Source organism: Melospiza melodia, chromosome 3 (assembly GCF_035770615.1).
Source record: "Melospiza melodia melodia isolate bMelMel2 chromosome 3, bMelMel2.pri, whole genome shotgun sequence".
NCBI lineage: Eukaryota > Metazoa > Chordata > Aves > Passeriformes > Passerellidae > Melospiza > Melospiza melodia.
This window is the reverse complement of record NC_086196.1, coordinates 56,244,776-56,272,387: the sequence shown is the minus strand read 5'-3', so window position 1 is coordinate 56,272,387 and position 27,612 is coordinate 56,244,776. Positions and strand designations below refer to the sequence as shown.

The window sequence follows — 27,612 nt, the reverse complement described above, 5'->3', positions numbered from 1 at the left end:
TTCGAACTCAAACCATTCTACGCCTGCCTCTCCTGCCCGATGAGCCGCCCCTACTCGGTGCGGAGCTGTGAGTCAGTACGGACACCGCTGAGTGCGGCTCCGCGATCGCTGCCCCAGCCCGCCTCCGCGGGCACTCCCTCAGCCCGGCCCGGCCCGGCCCGGCTCTGCGATCACTGCCTCGGCCCGGCCCGGCCCCGGCTCTGCGATCACTGCCTCAGCCCGGCCCGGCCCAGCTCAGTCTGGCCCGGCCCGGCCCCGGCTCTGCGATCACTGCCTCAGCCCGGCCCGGCCCAGCTCAGTCCGGCCCGGCCCGGCCCCGGCTCTGCGATCACTCCCTCAGCCCAGCCCGGCCCAGCCCAGCTTGGCTCTGCGCTCGCTGCCTCAGCCGGGCCCCGCCCGCCGCGCGCCGCCAGGAGCGCGCACCGCCGGGAGCGCGCAGCGCCGCGTCCCCAGCTATGGCGGCGGCGGCGACCTCGCAGCGAGACCCGGGCGATTGGCAGGACTTCTCGGGATTCCAGCCCTCCGCGGGGAGCGGCCCCGAGCCTGCCTGCGACAAGGGCGGCTGGGGCGGCGGGGATCTCGGGGCGAAGCTGTCCCTCTGCTTCGAGCCCCCGCAGGCCCGGGCTGGCGGCGGCGAGAGCCGCGTTCCGCTGCGGCCGCTCACGGAGCAGAGCGCGCTGCAGGACGACGAGTGAGTGCGGGCCGGGGGCGCGGAGATGGAGCGGAGGGGAGCCCGGCCCGGCGCGGCCTGAGGGCACAGCGCGGGCCGCCAGCGTTGCCCTGCGAGAGCGCTGCTCCTGGGCCTTGCGGAGCCCAGCAGGGCTTGTGGGCTGCGGGAGCGGAGCCTTTCCCCGCCCCGGGGCTGCAGCTGGGAGCGCCGGGCCTCGGCGAGGGGGCGCGTTCGGCCGGCGCGGCGCGGGTTTGACGGGGAGCCCTCCGGCTTTATCCCCCTGAGTGCCAGGGAAGCGTGTGAGCATCCCAGAGCCTCTTGCCCCGCCGAGCTGGCGAGAAGTACTTGTTCTGAAGTGCAGTGGCCGTGGTTAGTATTTGTTTAGCTTCTTGCAAAGTGTCCGCTGTCTCACTGCTTGAATTTCAACATGGAAAGTGCAGAAAGCAGGTGAAGAACAAAATTGCAGCTGCAACTGCGAAAATTGTTCAGAGTTTTTTCCCTGGAGGAATAGAGCCTTTCTGGGCCATGCTGCTGTACAGTTTTTAACATTATTTTAAGAATGCTTCTATTACTTACTTTATAGTGAATTTAGTCAGCTTACCTTCATTAAAAATACTGCTGTCTTACTTTAAGGTAACTCAGCTGTCTCTCCGTTCTTCCAAGATAAGAATAAAATAAAGCCTGTTCGCAAAATACTAGATCAGTGGTGTAAACAGTGGGGTAAGTTCAGTGAACCATGAATCACGCTGGGCAGTGACGAGGCTCTGTCCGCCCCTCTGTGTCTGCCTCGGCCTTTCCTCCAGCCTCCTGTGAGCCTCAGCTGGGCAACCATTGCAAACATCCACCCAGAGCACAGCGCCTGGAGCGGGGCTCGGCTGGGGACTGGGGGAAGCAGCGTGCTCACGGGGCTGCTGTGGCTACAGGCTGAGCTGCGGCTTCACCAGCCTCCATCTGCCTTTGCAAACCTCCAGGACAGCCAGAGAGGATACGCACCCTACGAACAGGAAAGACTGACCGAGGACAAGAGTGGTGGGCTGAGCTCTCCTAGAAAAAAAATTGATTCTCCCAAAATTTTAGTGTGATCTGTACATTTTCATTATTCTGTGATAAATGGAAAGGAAAAAAAGAAAAGGTTTGGCTCAGAACTCGGAATTTGCTACTCAGCCTCTGCTAAACATTAGGAATGTAATTTATAGCTCAGCTCAAATTTCATTGACGGAAAGGCTCATCCACCCCCAGAAAGGATTTTGAGTGTAGTTACATAATTAGTATAGAAGCTGTGTCTTCATTTATTGGTTTCTTTCACTGCTGTGCATACATTGTTGCTTAAAACAGGAAGTCACTTACATTTATCAAAAAAACATTTTCTCATAGCTTTAAAACACTAAAAATATTTTCAGTAATTTGCAGATGAATATTTAGGGAGGAAAATACAGTTACTGAAAGAGGTATATGCTCATTAGGAATATGGTTATTGCTGATTCAGTTGCTGCTTGTTTTGAGGTCTGCATTTTTGTTTCTTTATTCTTTTCCTCAGGATTTGGAATGCCTTGACTGATAATTATGGTAATGTGATGCCAGTTGACTGGAAATCTTCCCACACCAGAGCTTTGCACTTGCCAACACTGAATCTTTCAGAAAAAGGGGTAAGTTCTGATCAGCAGAAGTGCCCTCTTTGGATCTTTGGTACTCGGCAGGGAAGTAACACTGTTTGCATTTGTATAAAAGAATGTTGTTGTTAAGTGGCTGAAAATATTTGTAGTACCTGCCATTATACATGAGAGCTTTTCAAAAATCAAAGAACCATTGATGTATGTTTGTATCACCCTGGGCTGGAATAATTCAGGGTTAGTTTTAGATGACTCCTCATTAGAGCCAGAGCATGACAGAAAAAAATGTAAAATGAGAAAGAGTTTCACATAGAATCTTTCTGCTGTGTGATTCATGTTGAGCACTGTCCTGGGTAAGAGAGGAAAAGAAGCAGGAGTACTCTGATTTAGTAAATCCAATGAGGACTTCCCAAAGTTCATCTAATTCCACAGTCAGATGGCTTCTTTAACAAGAAGGGTGGCCCAGGAGACTCTGAAGTGCAAGAGCTTGTTTTGTTTTCCTTATTTAAGAGTTAGAATAGTTCTCTGGGGTGGGAACAGGGAATTAAGAGCTTCAGAGAGGTTTATAGAAAGGGTTGTCCTCTGATGCTCTTCAAAGTGGATTAAAACACCTCGTGAAGAAAAGCTGGGAGGAATTCCCATCTCACAGGTTTTCTGAGGAAACTAGTGGCTTATCTTTTAAACATAGTGAAGTTCAGTTATGTGGTAAAAATATCTGCCAAAAATAATTGATTATCATTAAATAATCAACAGATGCTTTTTACTGTGACAGGAGCAAAGATTGTTCTGCTGAAGAAGATACTTTGGGGTTCAGTAGAGGAAGGTGCAAATTTGGAACTCCTTTTCTTGATTTGAATATCATGGTTATCCCTTGAACTTGACTTGTGTTTCTTCTAATTTTATTGAGTTCTTATTCAGATTTATAAATGGTTTTAGAGTAATTAAAGTCTTATGGTTTAACTAAAAATACAGCCCTGCCATGCTGTGACCTTGTGTCAGGGAAAAATAGACTGGAAGACTAATGGATTTCTTGATAAGGAACTAAGTTTAGAACATAAGAAAATGTTTAGTATAGTTTTCATAAGTTACTTGCAGGAAGTGATGAAGAAAGTACATCAAAAAGTGTAAAGTGGTGTTGCTGGATTAGAAAGAATCTTGAGTGTGCTGCCAGTAGAGAGAAAACCAATTCATGGATTAAATGTATCTGAAGTTTTTTCAGCTTTCACTCCACATGGAATGCCTTCTGATGTGCAAAGGCTGTGGGGAGTGTTTGACATACTTTTTTTCGGCTGCTTTGTGTTCAGCAGCATTGCTGGATATGTGACAGCACATATGGACCAGCTAGTATCTTGTTTTATCTTCCTTACAATGAAAACTAACAGCTAAGCAACACTTCCCTGATGTGTTTGAAGCTAATAACATGCTACCAAAATTGTGCAGTAAGCATTTCTCCTCCTGTTTTAGCAGGGAAAGATATTAGGTCAATAAGGCTGATTCACCTGATCTTGGTTCTTTCACATGACAGTCTATGCACACTTTTATACATCTCTGACAGTGAAAGAAGTAGCTGGGTGGAAGTTTTGTGCACAGTGGTATGAGGAATGGGATTGTGCAATTCCTTGTTTGTTTTGTTTTCACTAGATTGCTTTTAAATGGCTCATTCCCTGCTAGCAGGAGGACAGCAGGTATGGAGTGTGGCTGGGTGGAAAGCCAGGTGTTCCTTTTAGTGCAGGTTACAGCTGATGCCATTTTTGGTGGTTTATTAGTCTGTATTATCAAAATGTTTCTGAAGGTCTCTCAAAATGTTTCTGGAGATGTTAGGAGTGAAAGCAGATCTCCTTCTAGATAAACTGTTATGCTTTCTTACTCTCCCATCATTGTTGTCATGTCCTTTGTGCATGGAAAAATACTTGAGGACAGCAGACATTTAAAAATTCCAAATTGGAGTGTATCTGTGTAGGAGGTGAAGAGAGAGTCATAGTGGAGCCTTGACACTGCACAGTTACTGGAATTCAGATTGTGGAAAAAAGTGGACATTTGACCTCATTCTGAGGGCTGAAGAACTGCAAATTGTGTGTATGTCCCTGCAGGTGAGCTGTCTGGGGATAGCAGTTGCAGATTCAAAATGAATCTGAGAACTATTAAGGTTTCTGAAGAAACTGAGAAAATTGGAGGAATTACAAGAAAATTTGAAAACTAATATTGTGAGGCCAAGGACTTTTTACAGCTTGTCATGATGCTTGTAAATTAGCCCAAAGATGAGTTAAAGCAGTTGAGCTCAAATAGCAGATGTTGGGCATTGCAGCTTTGAGGGGCTTTTCTAGGCAGGAATCTAGCAATAGACAAAGTACAGAAACAATTTTGTAAATAAACCAGGATATATCACTGTGTGAGAGTAAAATATGCCTGACTTATTAAGGAGGGGACCTATGTCTCTTAGTGTATGTATATCTTTGGTTTGAAAGGATGAGTGTCATTTGGTGGTGTATATATGGGAACAGTGTTGCTTCTCTTTCTTTCTGAAAAGACCCTGAGATATTCAATGACACATTTTTTTTAAATAATCTGGGGTGATACCAGTGTTCTGATACCACCATTCAGTATCAACTCTTCTCAGCTTTTTTCCATGTCTTTTATTATGTGATGAAGTGGAACCATAAAAGCATTTAAAGAGGTTTGTGTAACATTAGACATAATAGGCAAGTTTTCCACCCCCCACAGACATTTCTCAATCTTCAGTTAAGATTTAATTATTTCCTTGACAGCCTCCCATGTAGATGTCTGCATGTCAGTGTGTGTATGGTCTTTGTATATAGATATTATTTAACAACATTAAAGATTGACAGCTATTTTAACTTTGTCCAGTTGCAGTTTTGATTTCTTTTTCCAGGCTATTTGACAGAAAGAACTATTGATTCCATTATTATGGGCCAAGATTCAGTTTCATTCTTAAAATTCAGTGATAGTTACCCATTTGTTTTTTGTACATGTTGCATGCATGTTATACCCTCACATTAAGGGTGTGTGTATATATTTATATAAATGCACCTTTTCATGCTTATTAGGTAAATGACAACTTGAACCTTGACTTGTCAGATGATGAAGAGCTGAGAGAACAGTTGGATATGCATTCTATCATTGTTTCCTGCATCAATGAAGAGCCACTCTTCACAGCAGAGCAGGTAAAGTGTTCAGCAAAGACAGTCTTGTTGGTGTAGAATGTTTATTATTATTATTTGTTGTTGTTGTTGTTCTTGCTCTTCGCTGTAGCTAAGCTTTTTGATTGTTCTTTGTTTAGGGTTTTAGTAATGTGGGAGAGAGCATTACATCATTCAGATATGAAAAGTGTTTCAGTACTTCAGGTGAGGGTGATAGTCCAGGGTCTTTGAAATCTTTGTGTATTTCGTACCATGAATTAGTCAGGAGTGCTACTAAATTAAATGTGTGTCTAAAAAGCAAAAATATTTTAGAATCCTAGTAGTATGGTGGAGTTTTGAGTTTTCCAGCATAACTGTGTGGCAGTTCATAGTTTCACAGGGCTTTGCTGTTAGAGAGAATTCTTTGAAGTTTTGACCTAACATGAGGGCAGATCAGTGTTTCTACTATTAAGATTTCAAATTACTTGGTATCTAAAGTCTTCAAGTCGATGGATTTACTTCAGTTATCTTAAAAATTGCTCTTCTGAGTGAGGTTAATTAGCGTAAGGTCTATTAAGATCCTGCTTTAGTAAGCAAACAAATAATCTATTTTGTTGTTGCTTAAATGGTTAAGCAATGGTTAAGCTGTGAACTGTGATGAACACGGTTATTAATAGTACAGGAGACAGGACTGCTTGAACTGCCTGGGCTCTTTTTACTGTGGGTTAGATCTCAGCACTGACTACAGCCTTTAAACATCTTGAAGTTGCTGTGTTATTTATTCAGATGTCTAGTTAGTGAGCCTGTAGAAATGTAATCATTTATGTGATGTAAAGTAAGCTATCTATGCACAGAATTTCTGTTGTCATACTTTTTGTCTGGCTCAGGTCTTACACCTGGGGATGCAAATCAGCTTCGGGTTATGGTGGATGATGTGAGAAGTTCAAAAAACTTCTCACAAGCACAGTAGATTTTCAGGCTGTTTAGAGGGCTTTTTGGTTTTTCAGAGTGTTTTTGGTGACTTTTTCTTTGTTGTTTTTGTTTGTTTTCATTTTGTTGGTTTTTGGTTGGAGGAGGGAGGGGTGTTTGTTTTACATAGAGAAGTGTAGTAAAATAAGGAGTGGAGGAGGTAATTGATTTTTGTTGTTGTGTCTTCCTTTAACTGAATATTCAGGAAAGATACTCCAGCTTACTCTTTAATTTAGTTCTCTAAAGCAGAATCATGGGTACCTTCATATAGAAATGACCCCATAGTTTCAACACTTCTTGTTATGCCATCACCATTTTACTGTTACAAGGTGTGATTATTCTCAGAGCAAGGATGGGGAGGAAACGTCAGTATAATTTTATTGATCCTCTTCCATCTAGTCTTGGTGGTGATTTCATCCAGCTTTGCTTCAAATTGCAAGCTCTTCATGTAGGAGGGTTTTCATAAGGATTTTCATTTTCCAAAGGTGATTGAAGAAATAGAGGAAATGATGCAGGAATCACCTGATCCAGAAGATGATGAAACCCCCACCCAATCAGATCGGCTCTCTATACTTTCCCAGGAAATTCAGACCCTCAAGAGATCCAGTACAAACAACAGCTATGAAGAGAGTAAGTGGTATTTATTTAGCATTTTTGCTCTTATGCTTAATGAAAATATTTTAAAGGGTAAGTTTGCCATGTGTTTGATTCTTAGCAAGTCCTTCTTATGAAATATCTGCATTCAAAAAATATTTTCAAAATGTTCTGAAATAATAGCATAGATTTAGTGCATAGAGGACTTACCTTTACCAGTTTCTGACTAAGAACAAAAATAAGACTTTATAGAATGTAAATTTAAAGCAAATATTCTGAAGGTTGGTACATTGAAATGAGATTCCTTCATGAGTAAAGTGATAAGTTGGTCATTTTTTATTAGACTTCATTATTTTCTATAAAGTGAGATATTTTCTTGGTGCTAGTACACTGCTTAAGATCAGCTAAAGCTCTTGAAAGCTATTCAGTAAATAAAGCTTACCAGTACAGCTTAAAGGTACAGTTTCAGTCATTGCAACATATCTTGGTAGACAGTAACACAAAAGTAAGGCAACCATTTCTTTTTTGCCCCATAAGGACCATGCATATTTTTCGGTCCTCCCTTTCCATTCCACTTCAGAAAGCTTAAGAGTGAAAAATATCCTTTGGGTCTTCTACTCAAATTAAATCATCTGTGCTTCCCTATACAAATGCAAAGCAGAAATTAGATTAATAATTAAATTGTAGTAGGTTGAATTGCATGTAAAAAAACCTGTGACTAATCAGTTTTGTGATGGTAAATTTTGTGTAATCTTTACATTTGTCAATATGAATTCTAGAAGGTAGTAGGGACATAAAGAATATTTGATAGATGATTTTTCTGCTTTGGTCTGTCTTTAAAAGTTTGATGCTCTCTTTCCTGTAGTCTGGGTTAACAATACAAACTCTGTAGAAGATTCAGAAAACTGGCTGACCTCTTGTGGCATGACTTAGAGTTTCTGCTACATTTCAGATTTATAGAAGAGATTCCAACCATGAAAATGGTCTCTTAACTGTCTCAACACATAAATTTCAGGAATGTGAAAGCAAAATGTATTGTGTTCAGCAGGGCTTCCTGGTTTTCTGACAGTTCCATATGTCTTAAGCTTTGGAGCTAATCAAGCTTGCTCAGTATTTCATATCATGTCAATTTTGCTTTGCCTCAGGAGTCCATCTTGTCTGTTGCATCTTTACAGTTTAAAGGTCAGTCTTGACCAAATAGTGCCTTGAGTTACTTTGGCAGACAATTTAACTTTGCTTCAGCAGTTTCTCAGAATCTGCTTTCATGTCTTTCAGGTCACTATTTTATTAAAAACTCTTGCTACCTATTTTTAGTGTGTGAAGGTGCTTCAGAATTGGTCTGCATGTCTCTGAAATTTTTACAGGTTTTTCCTAGGAACTCTGGTTTTCATAGGATAGATCAGAGATTTTCATTCATTTAGGATTCAGAGCAGGAAATCACTTTTATTTACTTTTTTCTTGGATAGGAAAAGACATACATTAAGGCAGTCCAAAAATCAAGCTCTGGTTACACAAGTGAGTTCCTCAGCCTGCTAAGTTTCAGCCTGTGTAGTCTTCTGCATTTGAATTGCTCTGTCTCCACTCATGTGTGTTAGCTGAGGATTTCCTATGTAGCCCTTTCAAGACTTTGATAATAACAACTGATCTGACATCAGTCAGGACTGCAGTTGGGTAACCTACACCTGTGGTTTTAGAACAATTGGTTTTTAGGCTGTGAAGCAGATTTTTAAGCGTTGGCACTTACAAGTGCCCTCTCTCAGTGCTGTTACAGTGTTCGAACAGAGTTTAAGGCCTAAGCTACCTGGAAAAACTGTGGCTCCTTGACACAGAATTGTCTTAACAGATTTCATTGCCTTCTCTTCAGTTAAGTAGGTGACAAGGAGCTTTCTCCAATCAATTTTCCCTGCTGTAATTTAAGAGAAAAAAATTCACATTTCACTTACTACCTTTGATGCTTCTAAGAGCTGCACTTTTTTTGTAGTTTGTGGCCTTATTTGTATTTTTCAACACTTGTCTGTAGGTGCTTTCCCTTACAAGTATTTTTGTAGACAAGATATTTACTAGAGTAATTAAATGAAATTAAATAATTGCAAGCATCTATGCAGTGTCCTTAAACAGATTGTATCTGTCAGTGTAATCAGGACTAGCTGTTTCTCAAGTGCCAAATAAGATTATGTTCTTTGACACAGCAGCTGCTGGGACTTGCCAGCTTCCTAGGCATGTCAGATCTAAACTGGAACAGAAAGCAGGCCTCAAAGATCTGCTTTCTTTTAACCCAAGCAAGCCTCAGAACATTTGCTTGGTCATAATTGCACTATATGTAGTGCATCAGCCAATAGTTCAGAAAATAGGAAGCCCTTTTCCTTTGAACCATGAGTGCAGAAGAAACTAATAGTTAATAGTTGTGTCAGAAGTTTAGTACTTACTTCAGCTTCCAGCATAAACTACCAACACATTCTTCATATTTGCAGATTATCCCAGATTTCTCAGAATTAAGAAAATTTAACCGTCTTATTGTTGCTAATCTTGTCACCTCTGGGATGTGTTTATTCCTTTAGGAATATTTTTTTATTCTATGTGGTTTTAAAACTGAATTTTTTGTTTTGAGAAATTTCAGAGTACATTTTTCTTGTAACTCCCACAAGTTTACTCATGCTTAAAATCTTGACATATTACTTTCTATATAAACTATTTGTAGGAGTCAAAAGACTGTCTGTTGCTGAATTAAATGAACTGCTGGAGGAAATTGAGACTGCTATTAAGGATTATTCTGAGGAACTGGTGCAGCAGCTGGCTCTACGAGATGAGCTGGAGTTTGAGAAGGAAGTGAAAAACAGCTTCATTTCTGTCCTCATTGAAGTACAGAACAAACAGCGAGAACACAAAGAAACAGCAAAGAAGAAAAAGAAGCTGAAAAATGGTAGTCCTCAAAATGGCAAACAAGAAAGAGGTCATATGCCTGGAACAGTAAGAAAATTTTTATAAGTCTTCATACATTTAATTTTTTTTTGTTGGTTTTTTTTCCAATAAGGGAAGTAGTAGTCCTAGATTATATTAAGATACCTGGTACTCCTGCTTCCATACTTTCATTCACATACAAGGCTTAAGCTTTTTGTGTTGAGAATTTTTTTTTTTTCACAGGGCCATATATTTTACTCTTCTCATATTCAGAAAATATTTTTTAACTGTTTGCAAATCATCCTGGAAATAGCACACCTTTCTTGCAAAAAATACTATCTTTGGATGTACTTCTCTGTGTTCTGTTGTTAGGAGGCAAATTCATTAATGTGTTTGGTTTCACTGTGTGAATTTTAGTATGTGTTAGTCTTGCAGGAAATTCAGTACTGTTCTTGCAGTAGTTGCACAGATATTTATTGATCATGCTGGTTTCTAGGTAGGAAAAAAGTGCATGTCTTACCCTGGATCTCCTACCTGTGGCAGAGTTACTGCATTCAACAGGAGACAGGAAGGAGGCCAAAGTGTAGTGCATGTGTACAGGGAGGAGATAATTTGTTTTATTCTTTACAGAACATGGCAACAAAAGGAAAAATGTCTTTCAAGTAGAGTTGGATGAGAGAAGTCAAAGAACAGAAGAAATCAGTTATTAGCTTGTCAATGCAATTTTTTCTTTCTTATCTGTCTAGTATAATTTAAAATTACTTAAGTGGGATATTAATGTTTGAATTTCTTAGTGATTCTTATGGGATGCAAAAAATGTGCTTTTGTATCTTGGCTAAGTCCCAGAAAGTATGCTTCAGTTCAACATGAGAAGGTTTTTGGGGTTTGCTTTTCAAATATAAGGAATAAACATTTATAATAAAATATTAATACTTCAGAATTTATTTCTAAACTTACAAGCATAAGATACCTGTGATATACCCCAAATAGGGTTCTGATCTCATCTGTCAAATGAGAGATGTTTGTGTGTGTAGCTAAGTTTTAGTGGAACTTAAGGAAGTATATGTCTGGGAAACCATACAAAATTGTCATCCCTTTACAAGAGCACTGTGAATAGTTCCTGTTTCCTTCCCAGTCATGGAAAACCAAAAAGGGATATTCTACCTAGAAAGAAAAATAATTACTTTGTTTTGGAACTTGAGTGAAGTGATTCAGAAACTGTTCTAGTTGGTTTAAAGATCAGAAAATTGAATGATGCTTTCAGGTATAACTTACATGGTCCCAGGATAAGACATTTTGGTATTTGGTCACTTCAAGATCCAGATGTGTCAGATTGCTAAGAGGGGTTGAACAGACTAGCTCACAGGTGAGACTGTAGCTGCATATGTGTGATTCCTTTGAAAATAGATTTCACTGTCATCAGGGACAGATTTGAGAGCCATCTCCCAGAAAGAGGTGCAAGGTTCCAGGTTCCTTTCTTCAAAAGTCTTTTTTTTTTTCTTTTTTTTTTATCCCTTTGGGCTGGGAATGCGCATTCAGATAGTATGTTCTTGTAGCTTTGTGAAGACTGAGTTTCTGCTAATAAATAACGCATTAGTTGATTATTTGGTTAACTGTAATGAAATCTCATTTAAATACAAAGATTGGAAGTTGAGTTAAATTGTCATACTCTTAAGAAAATGAATTTTTCTGTAGATACTGTAACTGAATATTTTTAAAAAACCAGAGTTTTGAGTTTTTTGTCCTTGATACCATCCTTGGGTAAATCAGTTTCTTAGACTTTTAAACTTCAATCTCTTTCACAAAGGAAAACAGGGGAGCAGTTAAAAATAGTCAGGGCTTGAAGATACCAGTTCCTTCAACTACGATATCTTAAAATAGTTAAGGTGGCTTTGGCAAAATTTATGACTTTACTGACCTTGTGTGCTTTAGAAGGTAAAATAATACTGTATTCCAGCACATTTTATTCCTCTGACATAAATAAATACTTTCAGATAAACATGCTGAGGTGTGCTCATCATACTGCCCTGTGTCAGCAGCTTAGCTGTTTCTTCTTTTTATGTTCATGTCCCTTGCTGATTTTATATCACATGCTAAACATCAATACTGTTTTGATTTTGATTTTCTTTTACTTCTCCAGCAAGTTAAAAGGATTACAAAGTTCAAGGAAAAATATGTAGTTGGATTATGTACTGCTTTTTCTTGACTTGGATTCCATGATTCCGTGCAATGGAGCTTGAAATCAATATGGGTTCATTATTATCTAATTGTGTATATTTTATGATATGACAGAAAATAGGAAATACTAATTGTTGCTTCTGTTGTGGAAAAGGAAGCATGAAAGCATAAAAAGTTTTAAAGAGGTGGAGCTGAAAATGACTGCCTCTGAACAGTGTTTCTGGTACATGCTTAAAATCTGAAAAATTGGTTTCAGTAGTGTCTCTAAACATACACTGTTCAAACACAGATGTTAGAGGGGATTTTACAGTGAGCTGAACTTTGAAAAATGCTATTTTTTTACATTTTGAAATTAAACAGCCATAAAAGGCAAGTTATCTCAATTATCAGGTCTGCAGTGTGAAGATTTCGTTTCACTAAATTTTGGTGTAGAAATACTGCTTAACTGCCATTATAAGGTTTGCTTTTCAATTAAAAAAATTAAGTAGGTGAGTGAAGAAATAGAAGTGTGCTGAAATACACCTTCGAGCTTGTCCTTGCTATTTGTCTTTCAGAGTCTTGATAAATGCTGATTAATAGTCTTCTGAACTTTTCTCTGTCCCTTTTTTTTTTGTCTTTCTGCTGTGTTTTCACTACTTTTAGCGCTTCAGCATGGAAGGGATCTCAAATGTCATACAGAATGGCTTCCGCCACACGTTTGGAAACTCGAGTGGAGAGAAACAGGTGCTGGGCTATCTTCTCCCTTCTTTCTCATTCCTTGCTTGCACTTTTGGGAGGAGCTGAGATCTTGAAAATTGACAGTAGCTGAAGATAAATGCTGAGAAAGGAAAAAACAGGATAAAATGCTGGAATCTCTGCTTCCCTACCTCAGGTTTCTGATCAGCCTACAGTCTCTTTCTCTCCTCAGCAGCTCAAGAGATTCAAGACTTGATACCCTGATGCACTGAGCTAATAACCTGTATTTCTTACCTCAGACTAAAAGTCTGTTTTAGCATAATGCATGCTTTAATTGCATGTCTGTAAAAATCTAATAACCAGTCAAAGAACGTGTATAAGGTTAGATGTAGTGTTTCAGCCTTCATCATTAGCAACTTGCGTAATGGAGAAAGGTTTTGTTTTCTTTTTTCTTCAGATGTTCAGAGCTGATACATCTAAAAACAGAGTAGCACCTGGAAAATGTATAGACTGTACTCTTTTGCCTTTGAAAACTGCATGATTTTAAAAGTAGCAAAAATGGGCGCTGCAGATTACCAATATAAAATACAGGCATAGGCAGGTTTGTATCTTCTAGCTGGTTATTTAAATACTGACATGTAGAGCAGAGACAGCTTCTGTGGGCTTTATATAGATGTTGTGTGTACTTAAGAAGCATCATATAGATGTTGTGTGTAGCTTGGAAGCAAGATTCTTATGCCTTATTTCAAAGTAATAACCTGCCTGCTGTTTCAGATCTGTAGTATATATTTTATTAACTGCATTCTGAATTTTTGTGAACTGCTAATGTTTATGCTGTTTAGTCTTTTGGCACACTACAAAATATTGGCATTTCACATTATTTAATGTGTACCCACTATTTTAGTTTATGCAGTTTTGTCAGAGGAGTCCATTAGAGTTATTTTTTTCCCTGGTGAGAAGTCCATTGAGGCAATAAATTGACTGGTACTTTAGAAGTCAAGGCTGATGAGGCTTTTGTCTAGAAGATGAGTGTTGTATCCTGCAGAGGAGTTTAGAAGGTAAAACAGCTCCTCTCAAGTCATTCTGCAGTCATGACACTAGAAATCAAAGGCTTGCCTGCTTTCTCAGGCAAAGTATATGTATGAGATTTTATGAATACATTGATCCAGTTGTTTGTTTGTCCTCAGCTTTGGGGATCTTGAACACGTGCACAGAGCTTACCTAACAAGACTTTTTATCATGCTCTGTTATCACACTACTAGTAAAGCTGTACCTGTGTGCTGTTTTGGTTTTGGGGGCTTTTTTCCTTGGCTATCTTAACCATAAATTACAGCTGTTTATACCCATATCTTTAGATATTTAAAATATTATATATTTTCATAAAGTGATCTTACCTAGCTATGCCACCCCATCATACTTTTTGTTAAAAGACTTTCACTGCCTCCTATATAGATGTAAGTAGCATAATCATTTGTTAAAATGACTGAATAACTCTTCCAGTCATTTTTTGAGTTAATTTACTAATGTTATTCTTCATGTTGATCATACTTTTCTCCTGATTGATCTTCTTCTATATCTGTATGGATATAGAAAACCTCTTATGGGGTTTTATATTCCCTTTCCTGTATCTTAAAGCAGGTCATGGAATATGACTTTAAAATAGGAATTTAAAATTAAGTGTAGAGTAGAATGTAGAAAAGATACCAGCTCTGTTATGATTAATGCCTTGAAATCCATTTTTCTATGGCATTTGTTTTTGTTTCGGAGGGTTTTGTTTGATTAGGATTTTTTCTCTCATAGTGGGTACTTCCCTTTTTAAAATCTTAGTCCCATTTTCTGTGCATGTTTGAGACACAAGTAAAAATTACTTAAGAGATTTTCACCATATAAAGAGAAACTTCCAGTGGGAACTCCCTGTTCCTATCTGGTAATGTAGTCAAAAAAAAGACATTGAAATGTTGGTAGCTCTTTCTGGGATCGTATTTCCAGAAGAAGATTGAAGACAGTCGTCTTCATTTTGATTTTCAGGCATATCAAACACTTTTCATAGGTGATGAAAAATTGCAGTGGGAATTGCTGCTTTATCATGTCATCAAATCTGCTTCAAAAATTTAGAGGTCACAGCAGATTTAACACTTGGTCTTGTCAGTAAGCTACACTTCAGTCACTCCTTCATTCTTTTCATAATATGTTATCTTCACACAGCAATTCAGGAAATGAGTTTTTATAGTGCTTTTATAGAGACTGATTGTTACAGCCGCAAAGTTGATGAGTAGAAGGAAAGTATTTCTGGAAACTAAGAAATTCCTTTTTCTGTTTTTAATTGCTACTGTTAGAGATGAAAAATGGAAGGTGAAGTTTACAGGAGAAGGGAAGCAGGTTTAGTTGATACTTGGTACTAAACAGGGTTAGTTGATATTTGGTACAGTGAAACAGGGTTAGTTTATATTTGGTACAGTGAAATATCCTAGAGTTTTATTGTGCAGGTAAAGGGTAGAATGCCACGTAGTTCTGAAGGCTGGAAAAGACAGCCAGAAATCTGATTTCTGTGTTAGTAGATCTCTTTCATCTCTGGCATTGGCAGATGCAGCAGCCTTATATTTAGCTATAGATTCTGGTAATTTTATTAAGAGCACAGTTCTCTGGTGATGCTTGGTTACATCTCCTGGAAAAGAAATTGAAAATTGATTGTTTCCTGAGGAGCATTGCATACTCTTTTCTGCTGTGCTGAGTGAACATGAAAAAATGCCAGAAGAAAAGGGAGGGAGAAAAGCTCCCTGTGTTTGCAGAAGGTCGTGGGGAGGTGTCAGCACCACCTGTACAGTGGGTTCAGTGCTGCTGAGCTGAGTCTGCTTGGCTTTTAGGCAGCTCTTGTGCTTGGGTGTGAGGTGTGTGATCCTGCTGCAGACATAGCAGTGTTATAGCTCTGTGTGGCAGCCCTCAGCCTCCCCCTGCCAAGTGCAGCTCCTCGTACCTTGCTGGTCACTGGAGAACTACACAGATGTCAAGCTGAACGAGACATTGAGGGTTAACTTTGCCTAATGCCTTGTAGCTGTAAAACCAGAATAAAGTTCCTCTTTAATTCTTAAAAATCGACTTGAGGGAACTTTCAGGAAGCTTTTCCTTTGGGGAAAATTCCAGCTATTTTAGTACTTTTGTAATTCTGACCTCTTTAAGGAGAATATGCATTCATATAGGCTGCAAAGTAAGGTGTTGCCTAAAATGCATGTAATATAAGACCCAACAGGGTTACATCAAGAATTTGAAAATTAATCCTAGTTGCACTGCAGGTATGAAAATCTTGAAAGATTTAAGAAATTTTGTTGTGTTTTTCTTTTAAGCAGACAAAAATTAAAGATTTCAGTAAATAAAATTAAAAAGGAGTTGGTTTGAAACTATCTGTTAGTGCACTCAGCTATGAAAACTGATAATTTAAATTGAATTCTGTATTCTGGGGTATTTTGTTTCATTAGGCTTGCCTTGTTCTTTTTGGTTAGAAGTGTGTAACAGCAGAAGGTGAAAGCCATCTGTTTTCATTTTCACCTAACTGTGGGACAGCATCATTTTCTTTGCAGGGAAGACAGTTAGCTGCATGACTTCTAGTAGCCACATAATTTGGAAAAAAATATCAAAAAACTTGGTTTCTGTGATAAAGCTCTGAGATGAGAAGGTGGAATCTTAATCTATTTGAAATATGATTATTTGTAGCTAGCAATTTAAATTGCTACAATTTTTACAAAATAAAATACAAACAACAAAGCTGCATGAAAGGACTGTCAAGTAACTCTGTTTTTCATTTGACAGTACTTGACAACCGTCATTCCTTATGAGAAGAAAAATGGACCCCCATCTGTTGAAGACCTTCAAACATTAACCAAAAGTGAGCATATGAAATTCCCCTGATCCTTTCCTCATTGTATATCCAGTTGTGGCTGCTTAAAGCCAGTGAATCCATCCAGTTCTCTCTTCCCTCTTACTCTAGGGCATGTATGTAAGGATGAATGATTTTAACTGTGGATTTTGGCCAGCTTGTTTCCTGAGCCTTCATGTTAGGTTTGTTTTCTAGCTGCTGTCTGAAACCCTGAAGGCCAGAAACCTGCATGAATCAGGAAGTAAATGTTCCCATGTTTTGATGTTGGCTGCATATCATGAAATCTGGTCATACAGTGCCTGATAGATCCCTGTTTGTTTACATTTGCTGTGCTTAACTGAGGTTATTGTAATGACTTCAGTAAAATGGAGTGGATGTCAAGATACTTAGGACTAGTTCCATAATGATTGCATTGATTGCCTTTAGAATAGCCTGCTTCTCTCTATGGTTTTGGTGGGGGGATTTTGTTGTCAATAAATTTTTATAATTAGGAATTCCAAACCAAACACAGTTTTTACAATGCTTTGAATTCCCTGCTCTTCACATCTTTTTTAGGTCAGATCCTCAAAATTATTATGAGTTCTAGCTCCTCTAGTTGTTTGATTTTATTGGGCTTTTTTTAAAATTGTAATTTGCAAGAAATCAAGGTTGTATTTAAAAAAAGTACTTCTTCAGGTGGTTTAATACAACAAAGCATCTTTAGAAGTCAGGAGCATCTCCTTCATTGGATGTTTATAGGAAAAGTTAAAAATAGGTGGTAGAGTGCATCAATGCATTTGATCAGGTTTCAGTGGAGAATCTCACTGTGTCTTTAAGGTGATTTTCAGCAGCAGTTCTATGATTCCACAGGTGGCTGAGGGGTGGTAAAAGGCTCATTGGTTGTTTTCTGGAAAGAGAAAATTCATATTATATAAATTCCAGAGTAAATGAAATGTTTAAGTAGGAATTAAAGTTCCCTTTATTTTTCTACAGTAGACAGCCTTTGGTGTTAATTCATACCTACTTTGTGACAAAGGATTTCTCTTTTTGTGTTTATTCTTGCCATGAAATTTTATCCTCTTGCCATATTTAAATTTCACTTGACACTATTAAGCACGTATTAAAACCACTTGAAAACATTTCCTGTTGTTTGATGGTTTATTAAAAAAATGTCTTGCACAAATGCGTTGTAAAGAGTATTAACAATATTGATTTCTGTGGGCTGGTTGGAACTTGATCCTGTGAGTCAGTTGCAGGTTTGTGACTCACTGTCTCTGCTGTTGTTCAAGCAGGCAGTAAAGCAGGTGTTTAGGGTTGTTCAGTTGGTTTTTCTTTCAAAGCTCTGTACTACACCATAGTTATGAACGCTAATGTCTTCCTTCAGTGTAAAAATGGAAATAAAACACTTGTTATCATTTGAGTTTAGAGTCTCATATGAGGAATTTGGAGTTTATTAAATACTGCTTTTCAGTAGAATTTTGTATTTTTGCTTCTTTCAGATGTGTCCTGAGCACTTTACAAAATATAGTCATTGTTTTTCTTTATGTAGTCACGGACCAGTTTATGGTTGTCCATTCCTTCTTCAGAAATAGGCAAGATGGACATGATCTACTCATGTGTGTCACAAAATGGCATTTTTGCATTATTGTAAGTTAATGCTGAATTAAGTAATGTAGTTGAGATTTTTCAAAGGTACAGCAGATAACATTCCCTATTTCAGGGAGGGGAGAAAAGCACCACTAATATTTCCATAGAATCATTCACAGCATTTTCCATTAATTGAGGTAGTGATCAAAGATATTAAGTAATGGAGCATGCTTTTCTGTCCTGAGATTTCCAGCTCAGCAATAGTTGTTAGCATACCTTAGTTTTTGGATGTCATGACTTCCTTCTGGTGAGAATCTTTTATAGGGAAGAGGTGCTTGTTGTTGTTATGACTGATGGCATTTTACTGTAATATTAACCACATGGAATGGGACTCTTGCATTCAGAAACTGTGGAGCTCAGTGAGAATTACACAAGTGAAATGTGGAGAGGATGTGATGTCTCATTGTATCTTCTCATCTTTCACTTAGGAGATTTCTTACATTTCATAGTGGTATCTCTATGAGTACTTGGAACTGCTCCAAGGTATTTGTTTTATATGTTGTTTTTCATTTATGACTAAATATCTGACTTGTTTTTTCTTTAGTTCTGCATGCCATGAAAGAGGATAGTGAGAAAGTGCCAAGCTTGTTAACAGACTATATTTTAAAGGGTGAGTATGCTTCTCAGCAGGGATTTTATTTGATTCTAAATTAACTTGATTGACTTAAAATGTGTTTTTGAAAATAGTGATCCTACAGCATTCATGAATTATGTTGTCTTTCAATCAAACACAGCTCTCATTTATGTTCTGTTTTGTCCAAGCACTCTGAGGTACAGCTCATACATAAAATATGTTTGTATTGTTTTTGTTAGTAAAATATAGCAAACTGCTGAATGACATCAGGAACAAAGGAGTCTGGCTTATGAATTGAAATGGGTATAGTTAAAATCTTCCATCGTACAGTTTTTTCAGTGATTGGAACTCAGACTACCCATGGTAGTAAAGCATTTGCTATGCAAAGTGCTTACAGCACTGATCAATAGTGAAAAGTATTTATTTTACTTATTATACCTTCTTTAGATATTCTTTTATACGTTTTTGTATGAGTCATTTATTTGCCAGTCTTACACATTGGCTGTGTTTAAAGAATGTCAGACATTAAAAAATACTGTTTGGTTTAGCTTTAAAGAAGTTGTTCCAGGTAGTGCCCAAGTTGTTTAATTATTTTGAAATGTTTTTCATCTGATTTCATTTTTGCCTAGATCTTGCTAATGCTTATGTTCTTACTTAATTCTTGGCATATGATACAATTTTCTTAAGTGATTAAACTTTAGCAAATGCATCAAACTCCTAAGGTCTGAACAAATACCTGTACAGAAGGATTATTGGTGCCATTTTATTTGCCACCAAAATGTGTATAATACTCAGCTTTTCATATGCTGCAAAAGCTTTTCTCTCCTTTTGGTATCATGTGTTTCAAGTCTCATCTTTTTTTCAAATATACTTTCTTTTGACTTCACTCACCCCATATGATTTTTAAAGGTTTTTGTATTTCTTACACAAATTTACAGTCACTCTCATAATCTCATCTCACAGATACCTGAAAGTACTTTCAGATTTGAGTTATGGATGACATATAGCGTGCTGTCACTTTCGAAAATCTGAAAAAAGACATTCAATATTCTGGAAGTTCCAACAGACTTCCTGTTGAAAGAGATCCATTTCTAAGTTTTGTGTAGGGTTGAAGAACTGCCACATACAATAAGAATGCAGAGATCCTTTCAATTGATTCCTTTGATTTTTCCATTGTTTACTTACTCTTTGCAAAAATTCTTCCTAAATTAGACAGATGTGTTTGCATGTGAACCATGTAGGATCATAGTCAAGGTTTTTTTAGTCTTGATGGCACTAAACTGAAATTCTGTGAAGCAGAATCTTTGACCCAAGAGGATGAACTGTTGTCAGTAATTAAAACTTTTTGCTCTTCATAATACATCTGGTAGTAGATGACTGGATTTAACAGTGCTTTTCACAGTGTCTGCTCTTATTTTTAGATGTAGCTACCCAGAGGAACTTTCAGATTACAGAGATATTGAGGAGAAACTGGCAGCTTAGAGAAATGGAGAAATCTTTTTTAAAAGCAAAGAAGGCATATAAAAGTAGATTACCTGAACATATGAGAGGATGAGGTGGGAAGCTTGAACTGAAGTTCCTTCCTGCCTCATATGTGCTCATTACTTGAAAATCACCAAGGATGTTCTACTAGTGAGATGCAACAATTGCAAAAACATCATGCATTGAAGTGTCTTGGATCAAACAGGTCGTCCATCATACGCAAACATTATTTCCTTTAAATTGTGAAACACAAATTTTGGGAACATGAAGAGTAATCACATCACTCATAGTGAAAGGAAAAGTCATTTTCCCTCCAGCTACCACTTCCTTAGTGAACAGAACCAAGCCTTTCTTCATCCTGTGTGGATTTGTGTGTTCAGTGGCAGATAGTTGTGAGTGCAGAGCTAGTGAGCATGGAATTTTACTCTTCCTTTCAGAATAGCCTTAACTAAGCTTTTATGCTATGTTGGCATGATGTTAAATATTTATAACTCAGCTAACGCTGTTACCTTGTACTGTACATGTATTCTGTGGCACAGGCAGTCTTCCAGTTGTTTCTGAAGTTGTAACCTACTGCTCTTTTTCTGCCACTAAAACTTCTGACCTGAAACTCCCACGAGGCTTTAATGGCACAAAATACTCCCAGCCACCAGTCTATTGTCTGCACATTATTTTTAAAGCTTGTTAAGAGGAGATTGGTTAAATTCTTTACAACCACTTAGATCAACTTTCAGCTGAGCTTTAATACCTGAAATTCTAACTTTTTTTTTAAATTCCAAAATAAAAAGAGTGACCTACTTTTTGAGGATTCTACTCTTTTCACTGTAAAGATTAAAAGTGTCTTGGCAAGGTAAAAATCTATAAGAAGATCTAGGGTTTAAATTTGTTTCCTGAAAGAAGTCCTGGACCCAGTGGTATAGTCCATATGATGTAGTGGTAATTGTATTCATTTTACACTGAATGGATTTTATTGCTTTTTCTTAGCTTTAATCAAGAAATCAAATTTTGAAATGTGTGAATTATATCACCAAAGGTACTTGGTTCTGTTAAAGCCTGTTAAGTACATGTTCCTTTGAGGATCACTTTTTTCCAGTCTTGCTACAGAAAAAGCAGACAGTAAATTACCTGTGACATTAGGAGATGTGTAGCTTTATGGGAAATCCAGTTTGGCATATGACTGCACAGAGGTAAAAAATTTTTTCAAACTTTATATTCTGTTTTACAGAGCAGAAAAAATAAATCATACAAACATGCCCTTGATTATTTTTTTTTAAAGCAGCACTGTCTTGCTATTCTGTGGTATGTAAAAAATTGGGATAGCAGTCTTATGTGGGTGTTATAGTTGTCCACAGAATTATTAACGGACTTGCCCAGATACTAGTGGTCACTGTTGAAAAGTTACTTAAATTGTTCAGAAGCAAAAACTGAAGAAAAAAATGTCAGGAAAAATTATTGCCAAAGTATTGTCAGTACAATATAAAGGAACAAATAGAAGAATGCTGCAAATGTGGAAAGGTGAATGGAACCATAAAATTGAGCATAATTGTTGATGTAACACAAAATCTTACCACATGACTGGTGATCTGAGGATAGTGAAATAAGTTTATATTTTCTCTGAATTCCAGTGTGTTTTGTAGAATTCACAAACTCTATGTAATCTTAAATAACTTGAACTAAATGCCCAGCAATTCTGAAATTTGGATTGTAGGAAGACACAGACCCCCTCTGTGTGTGATAATACTCACTATCTACATTTGATAATGATTGGGTAAGGTTGTTTGGACAAAAGCTGGAACTTCAAGGACAGTTCTGCAGCCAGGTCTGCTACTGACTTTCTGTGTTACCATGAATCATTCTTGGATTTTTTTTTCATAACCAACTAATCCTTCTGAAGTGCTGGAAGTGGAAATCTTCAAAACGTGGTGTGTGCAAATCCAGTGTAATAAAGAAATTGAAAAGAACAACTCAGGTCATTTTATGTTAGGGGATAAAACTACCCTTATATGCATTTCTCAGTAGGGTTATTAGTTTTGAAATTATTTCTGGTGCTTGCTTTCTTTAAAGCATCTTCTTTCCCCAATTTCTACTGCCCCCTTGTGTCCCCCAAAATGTTAAAAATATCATCATTTTCCTTGTCATGCTTAAGTCCCTCTTTCCAGGGGTCATTTAGCTCTCCCCTGGATCTTTTCTGTAAGGAATATCTCCTCAAAGGTAAGTATCCCAAAGCCAGACTAAGTACATACCCTGTGAAGAGTCTGGTACAGTGTAGCAGCTTATCTTCTCTTGTTCATGTTGCTCTTACTGCTGCCTAAATTATTTTCAAGGGGATATTTTTCCTTTTGTGAGGTTCTGTGTGATTTTACTTCTCAGTGAACATTTTTATCCTGAACCTGAAGATAATGAAAGGGAATTAGTGATTTGCTTTGCAAGTGAACTCCAGTTCTTCTCTCACTAGCGTATGATTCATATTATATTTTTTAGATTTAGAATAAAAATAGCTGGTAACATGAAATTGATCAACATTTGCAATTGTGCTTATTTTTTTCTGAATGTATTTTAATATACCAATATTGTTATTATATTTTATCACTAGGAATCATGAAGGAGAAACTGGGATTTGAAAAAGGGTAGGGGAATGAATTTACTGACAGGGAAAGAAATACCAAACCAAGACTGAAATTCTTTATCTTAGAAAGTACACTTCTGGACTGAAGCTGGCAGCTTAGTAAGGTCACAGTATTTAAATGCTGTTTATTCTCATCTTTCTATTGGCCTTTTTTGATGGTTGAACTAATAGAGTGTGATTTGAAAACTCTGTGCTTAGGTCCATTGAAAGACCTAAATAAGCTTAGTGTTTTGTGCACAAGTTAGGCTGTAAAGCAGATGGAGATATTTGTGTCATACCTTGTAGCTGCATTGGGTTTAGGTGTTGCAACAGTACTAAGTACCATATCCTTTGATGAAAGTGTGTTGGTATGGACAGTGCTCATTGAGTTTTTACTTTCTTTTTAAAGCTTTCAGTGTTTCTTCTTGTGTGTATAATGTAATGACTTTCTGCATAATGATTAATTTGCCAAGTGCAATAATGCAAGTAGTATTTTATATATATTATAAAAATTAATATTTATATTATTAGTATTATGTATATTCTATATAGTGTAGTTGCATCTGTCATCTTTGCACTATGCAAGTTTAGGTTGCTTTCTGAAGAAATTGCCTCTGTGCAGTTGCTTGCCTCTTCAGTCTCACAAGTAGAAATTTCAACCCTACAAGACAGAAGCAGGTGTTGTGGAAATAACAGAAATGCTGTAGGGAACAGCATCTATGTAGAAGAGGGACTGGAACTGCTGTTTGCATTGAGCTGGTGGCTGTTGCCTTGAAAAGCCAACATCTCCTCGAGTCTGATGTATGCACCTGCTTGAATGCCCATACAGGGGCTCCTGCTTCTTTGGGGCATGAGAACATGGAGAGAGCCTGCTGGGATGGACTTCACAGCAGGTTTAAAGTAGAAGCTCTGGACAGCATTGTGGGAAGGGGAATTATCTTGTTTTATTGCTACATGGGTAGTGAAGAATATCTGACAAAATCTGCTGGAAGCATGAGTTCCTTAATTTGTACTTCCAGAACAAATCAGTGATACATATGAAATGTCAACCAGTGTATACACAGAATTAAGTATTAGGGTAGGTTGTCTGGTATCACATCTAGACATGTTATTTCAAGATTACTACTTTTAAACTTTAGGTTTTTACAAAATGTGAAGATTTAGCTTTGTGTACAAGGATAATACTTACATAACTATTACATAAAATATATAAGTATGTACTTACAGCTGGAATTATTTCCTTTGAAATCAGATGTGTTATTACAGTAAACTTTATAAGATGTATTTACTGCTAAGTTTTGTGTTCTTTTCCAATAGTCCTCAAACATTAATTGTGACAAAAATAGAGTGCTAAAAATAATATGCTATGCATTAGTAGTTAGTAAAATGCATGAAGTGTCTAGTATTGTTTTCTTCTTTTTTCTGAATGTAGATGTCGTGAAAGCAGGAAAATTGCCCGTCTTTCTCCTTGCTATTTCATTCCTGATCTTTCAAGTAAAAACTTATCATTTCTTTTATTTTAATTAAGCGAGAATTTGCACCTTGTTCTATTTTTAAATTATGCAAGTATTTCGGATAATGAGAACATTTATTTTCTTGCCTTTGAAGTTTTTGTTTTAATCGTTACACCTGACTTCTTTATTTGCTTTTGTGTTGTGCTAGCATTGGTTTGAAAGCTGGATTGCTCTGAGGTTTGTGTCTTCCATTGAAACAGGAATGAGAAACATGTGAAGGACATGTCTTATCTTGCCACTGTGTGATTCTAGTACCCACACCAGAATTAGAAAGTAGCGTTAGAATCTCAAATTGTCCGTGCATATTTTAAAATATAACTGCATGCATCACCTGTTATTTAATGTTCTGTTTTCTGATATAACACTTTAAAAAGCACTATTTAAGACATGACCTTTAGTTAACTCATTTCTGGATAATACTAGTTAAAGATAGTGGGTTGTGTCACTTCATTACCTTTTGAGAGAGGCTGAAAACTTAATTGCCAAACTAGATTTGACTGTGCTACTAATAGGGTAGAATCCAACACTTAAATATTTTAGTATATACATTACATTTTTATGCAGATCAACTTCACGGATATTTATCAATGTGTATTTGTGGTTTTTTTGCAGTTCTGTGTCCTACATGAAGAGGGCTGCCTTTCAGAATTAGCCATGCTCCTTTCTGTGATGAGAAGCTTTCCTTGGATATAACTCATAGTATTTTTTCATTTGGCACTATACCTAAAGCAGTATTCATGTACCTCCTCCGTGTGTGTGGATTTTCTGATCCTACAATAAGTCATCTGGGCATGACAACTCATCCAGTTTAATTTAATAGTGCAATGAACTGGAGCAGGGAACAAACGTTGTACAGTTTTACTTGCATTGTTCTGACTTTTTAAAGTCTATTTTTTCATTGTATAGCATGTAGTAAATCCTCCTGCACATTTTGTTATTGGAAGGAAAGGTAAACTTTGAATAGTGTAAATAAAATAAGCTTCATTTTAAGGAATCCATATTTAAAAGCATCCTTAATTCCTAAACAAAGATGAAAAAATGATGTTAGTCAGACTTGGAATTTAAGATTCAAGTGAGTTCTCCAGGACACTCCAGAAAGGTGATTGTGAAAGTCAGCAATCAACTGCTTTGTGTACAACAGATTTGTTCATAGATGAACAAATCCAGATTTCTTGGTTTGACATAAGTAATTGTGTGTTACTTGTTCTTGGTATTAACACAAACATCTGACTAATGTAATATTTCATGTTTGGTTTTATTTTAATTAATAATGTTAATGTGGCTTAGATATTCTCCCATATTGCTGCTATAATTTTACTGGTTTTAAAAGGTGTTTTATCTTAATGAAAATGCTTCAATATATAAACATTTTAAAAGGCAGTATCTTTTTAAAAATACATGTACAGTTTGAAAAACTTGCACCTGGCTTACAAGTTAGTATTATGTTGAGATGCTTGTTGTTATGTATCTCTGAATTTTACTACAAATATCTCTTGTAAATTGTATGCACTGTCTCCTCTGTGATGATGTACCTGCATTCAAACAGATGAGAATGTATTTTATAAATCCTGTAAAAGAAACGTATCCCATATTCTCAACTTTATATACTTGTCACAAGTAATTTTGCCAGCCTAAAAGATGAGATTGAAATGTAAGGAGTGCTAATTTAAAAAACAAAACCCAAAAAACCTGCTTTTTTCTAGGTTGAATTTCTATTGATTCTTCATCCAAATGTATATACTGAATATCTGAAGGCGTTGGAATATGAGGTTCTAAAGAGATAAACGTGTTTTCTTCAGTTTTTTTCCATCTAAATTCTTCAGGGGTTTTGTTAGTTAAAGAGAAATTTTATCCTGAGTACCTTGCATCATCTTTAATGTTCAGCTTTATTATCTTCACCAAATACTGTTTTGATCAGTAAAACAATATGGTTTGAAGATAGTTCTCATAATGTTTTTCGGGTTTTTTTTTTTCTCAAGGCCTCAATATTTTTGTCTTTTGTGCCTTTATCAGCTTAAAATTCTTTTTCTCCTCCCTCTCCCCCACTTGACCACCAATGTATACTTGCCAGCCTGCTCAGGAATAAATAGATCCTCTCCATAAGTGTGGCATATGTGAAGAAGTTTTTTTGTTGCTTTATTTTAATTCATTTGTGGTTTCTCTAAAAAGAATCAGCCATTTATTTCTGTAGCTGGTGTTTTATAAATTCATTATGGCATGCGTTTTGTGTAGAAATTCTTGATGTTGACTGTTGATGCCTGGAAATGGGCAAAGGGGATGACCCTGCTTTTTTTTAAAAACGGTGCACGTGTGAAACCCACCATGTCTCTGTGTGAGATTATTCAGAGGTGCTTCAGTCTCCTGGTGAGGCTTGAGGTGACAAGATGGAGCAAAATAAAACAACAAAAATTAAGAGAAGAGTAAAAAATTGGAAAAAAAAAAAAAAAACAACAAAAAAACTTCTGTCAGAGTTAATGTCACTTGTAACAAATCTTGGATGACTTAAAGTCACAAACTACTAAAAGTAATGAAACTGGAAATAAAGACCAGAAACAGCTTTAGTGAGCTAAGCATCTGCTTGGGAATTTCATGCCTCTCATCAGACTAAACTAAGGTTTCATTATGAAAAGTACCTGTTTACCTTGTATGCATTAAACAACAACTGCCAAATGTGGCAAGTATTGTATGTATACCTATATATGTACATAAACAGATCTCAGAACATTTGAATAAAAAGAACCATGCTAATCTGCTTTTCTGACGAGTTCTATGTACGTTGTATTTTCTATTATGCATCCTTTTTTTCCAAAATCCATTATTGAATCTCGCATTCTTTCAGGGAGATGGATTTCATTATTCTTTTTAGTTTTAGCATGTGAGATGTGTAAATGGCCACCCAAAATCAGCTTAGAGAGATATATTAGCAAAGAGTTTGTGAAAAAAAAAAACCACTGTTTTTGATACAAAGAGTCCTGGAAGTGAAGTTGCCCTCGAGTCATTGAATTTTAAGGTACTTAATTTATTTGTATCACTTTCTTACTTTGTTTGTTTTTATCTTACCCTTTTCCGTGTTTTAGATATTTTGTTTGAAGTTTATTCAGTTCATTAATAGAGTTAAAATTTTGAGTTGGGGTCTCTCTGGACAGGATTTTAGAGGTAGTCAAGAGTCCTAAAATGATATGGTTTTGGTGAAGTGAAGAAGCTTGAAA

At 37.2% G+C, this 27,612-nt stretch overlaps 1 protein-coding gene across 3 annotated transcripts; it reads left to right on the top strand.

The window, feature by feature from the left end:
* The first annotated feature begins 421 nt into the window (after window positions 1–421).
* FEZ2 (fasciculation and elongation protein zeta 2) lies at window positions 422–27,151 on the top strand. Of its 3 annotated transcripts, XM_063151872.1 has the most exons (10): window positions 422–691; window positions 2,208–2,316; window positions 5,346–5,462; window positions 6,872–7,016; window positions 9,679–9,947; window positions 12,699–12,779; window positions 16,536–16,611; window positions 18,773–18,838; window positions 24,552–24,580; window positions 25,016–27,151. In XM_063151872.1, exons 1-9 carry the CDS (start codon window positions 456–458, stop codon window positions 24,560–24,562), a joined length of 1,110 nt encoding a protein of 369 aa, XP_063007942.1. In that variant the 5' UTR covers window positions 422–455; the 3' UTR covers window positions 24,563–24,580; window positions 25,016–27,151. The 3 variants fall into 3 exon arrangements, with proteins under 3 accessions (XP_063007942.1, XP_063007941.1, XP_063007943.1); XM_063151871.1 differs by lacking the exon at window positions 24,552–24,580; XM_063151873.1 differs by lacking the exons at window positions 12,699–12,779; window positions 24,552–24,580.
* Window positions 27,152–27,612: the final 461 nt, after the last annotated feature.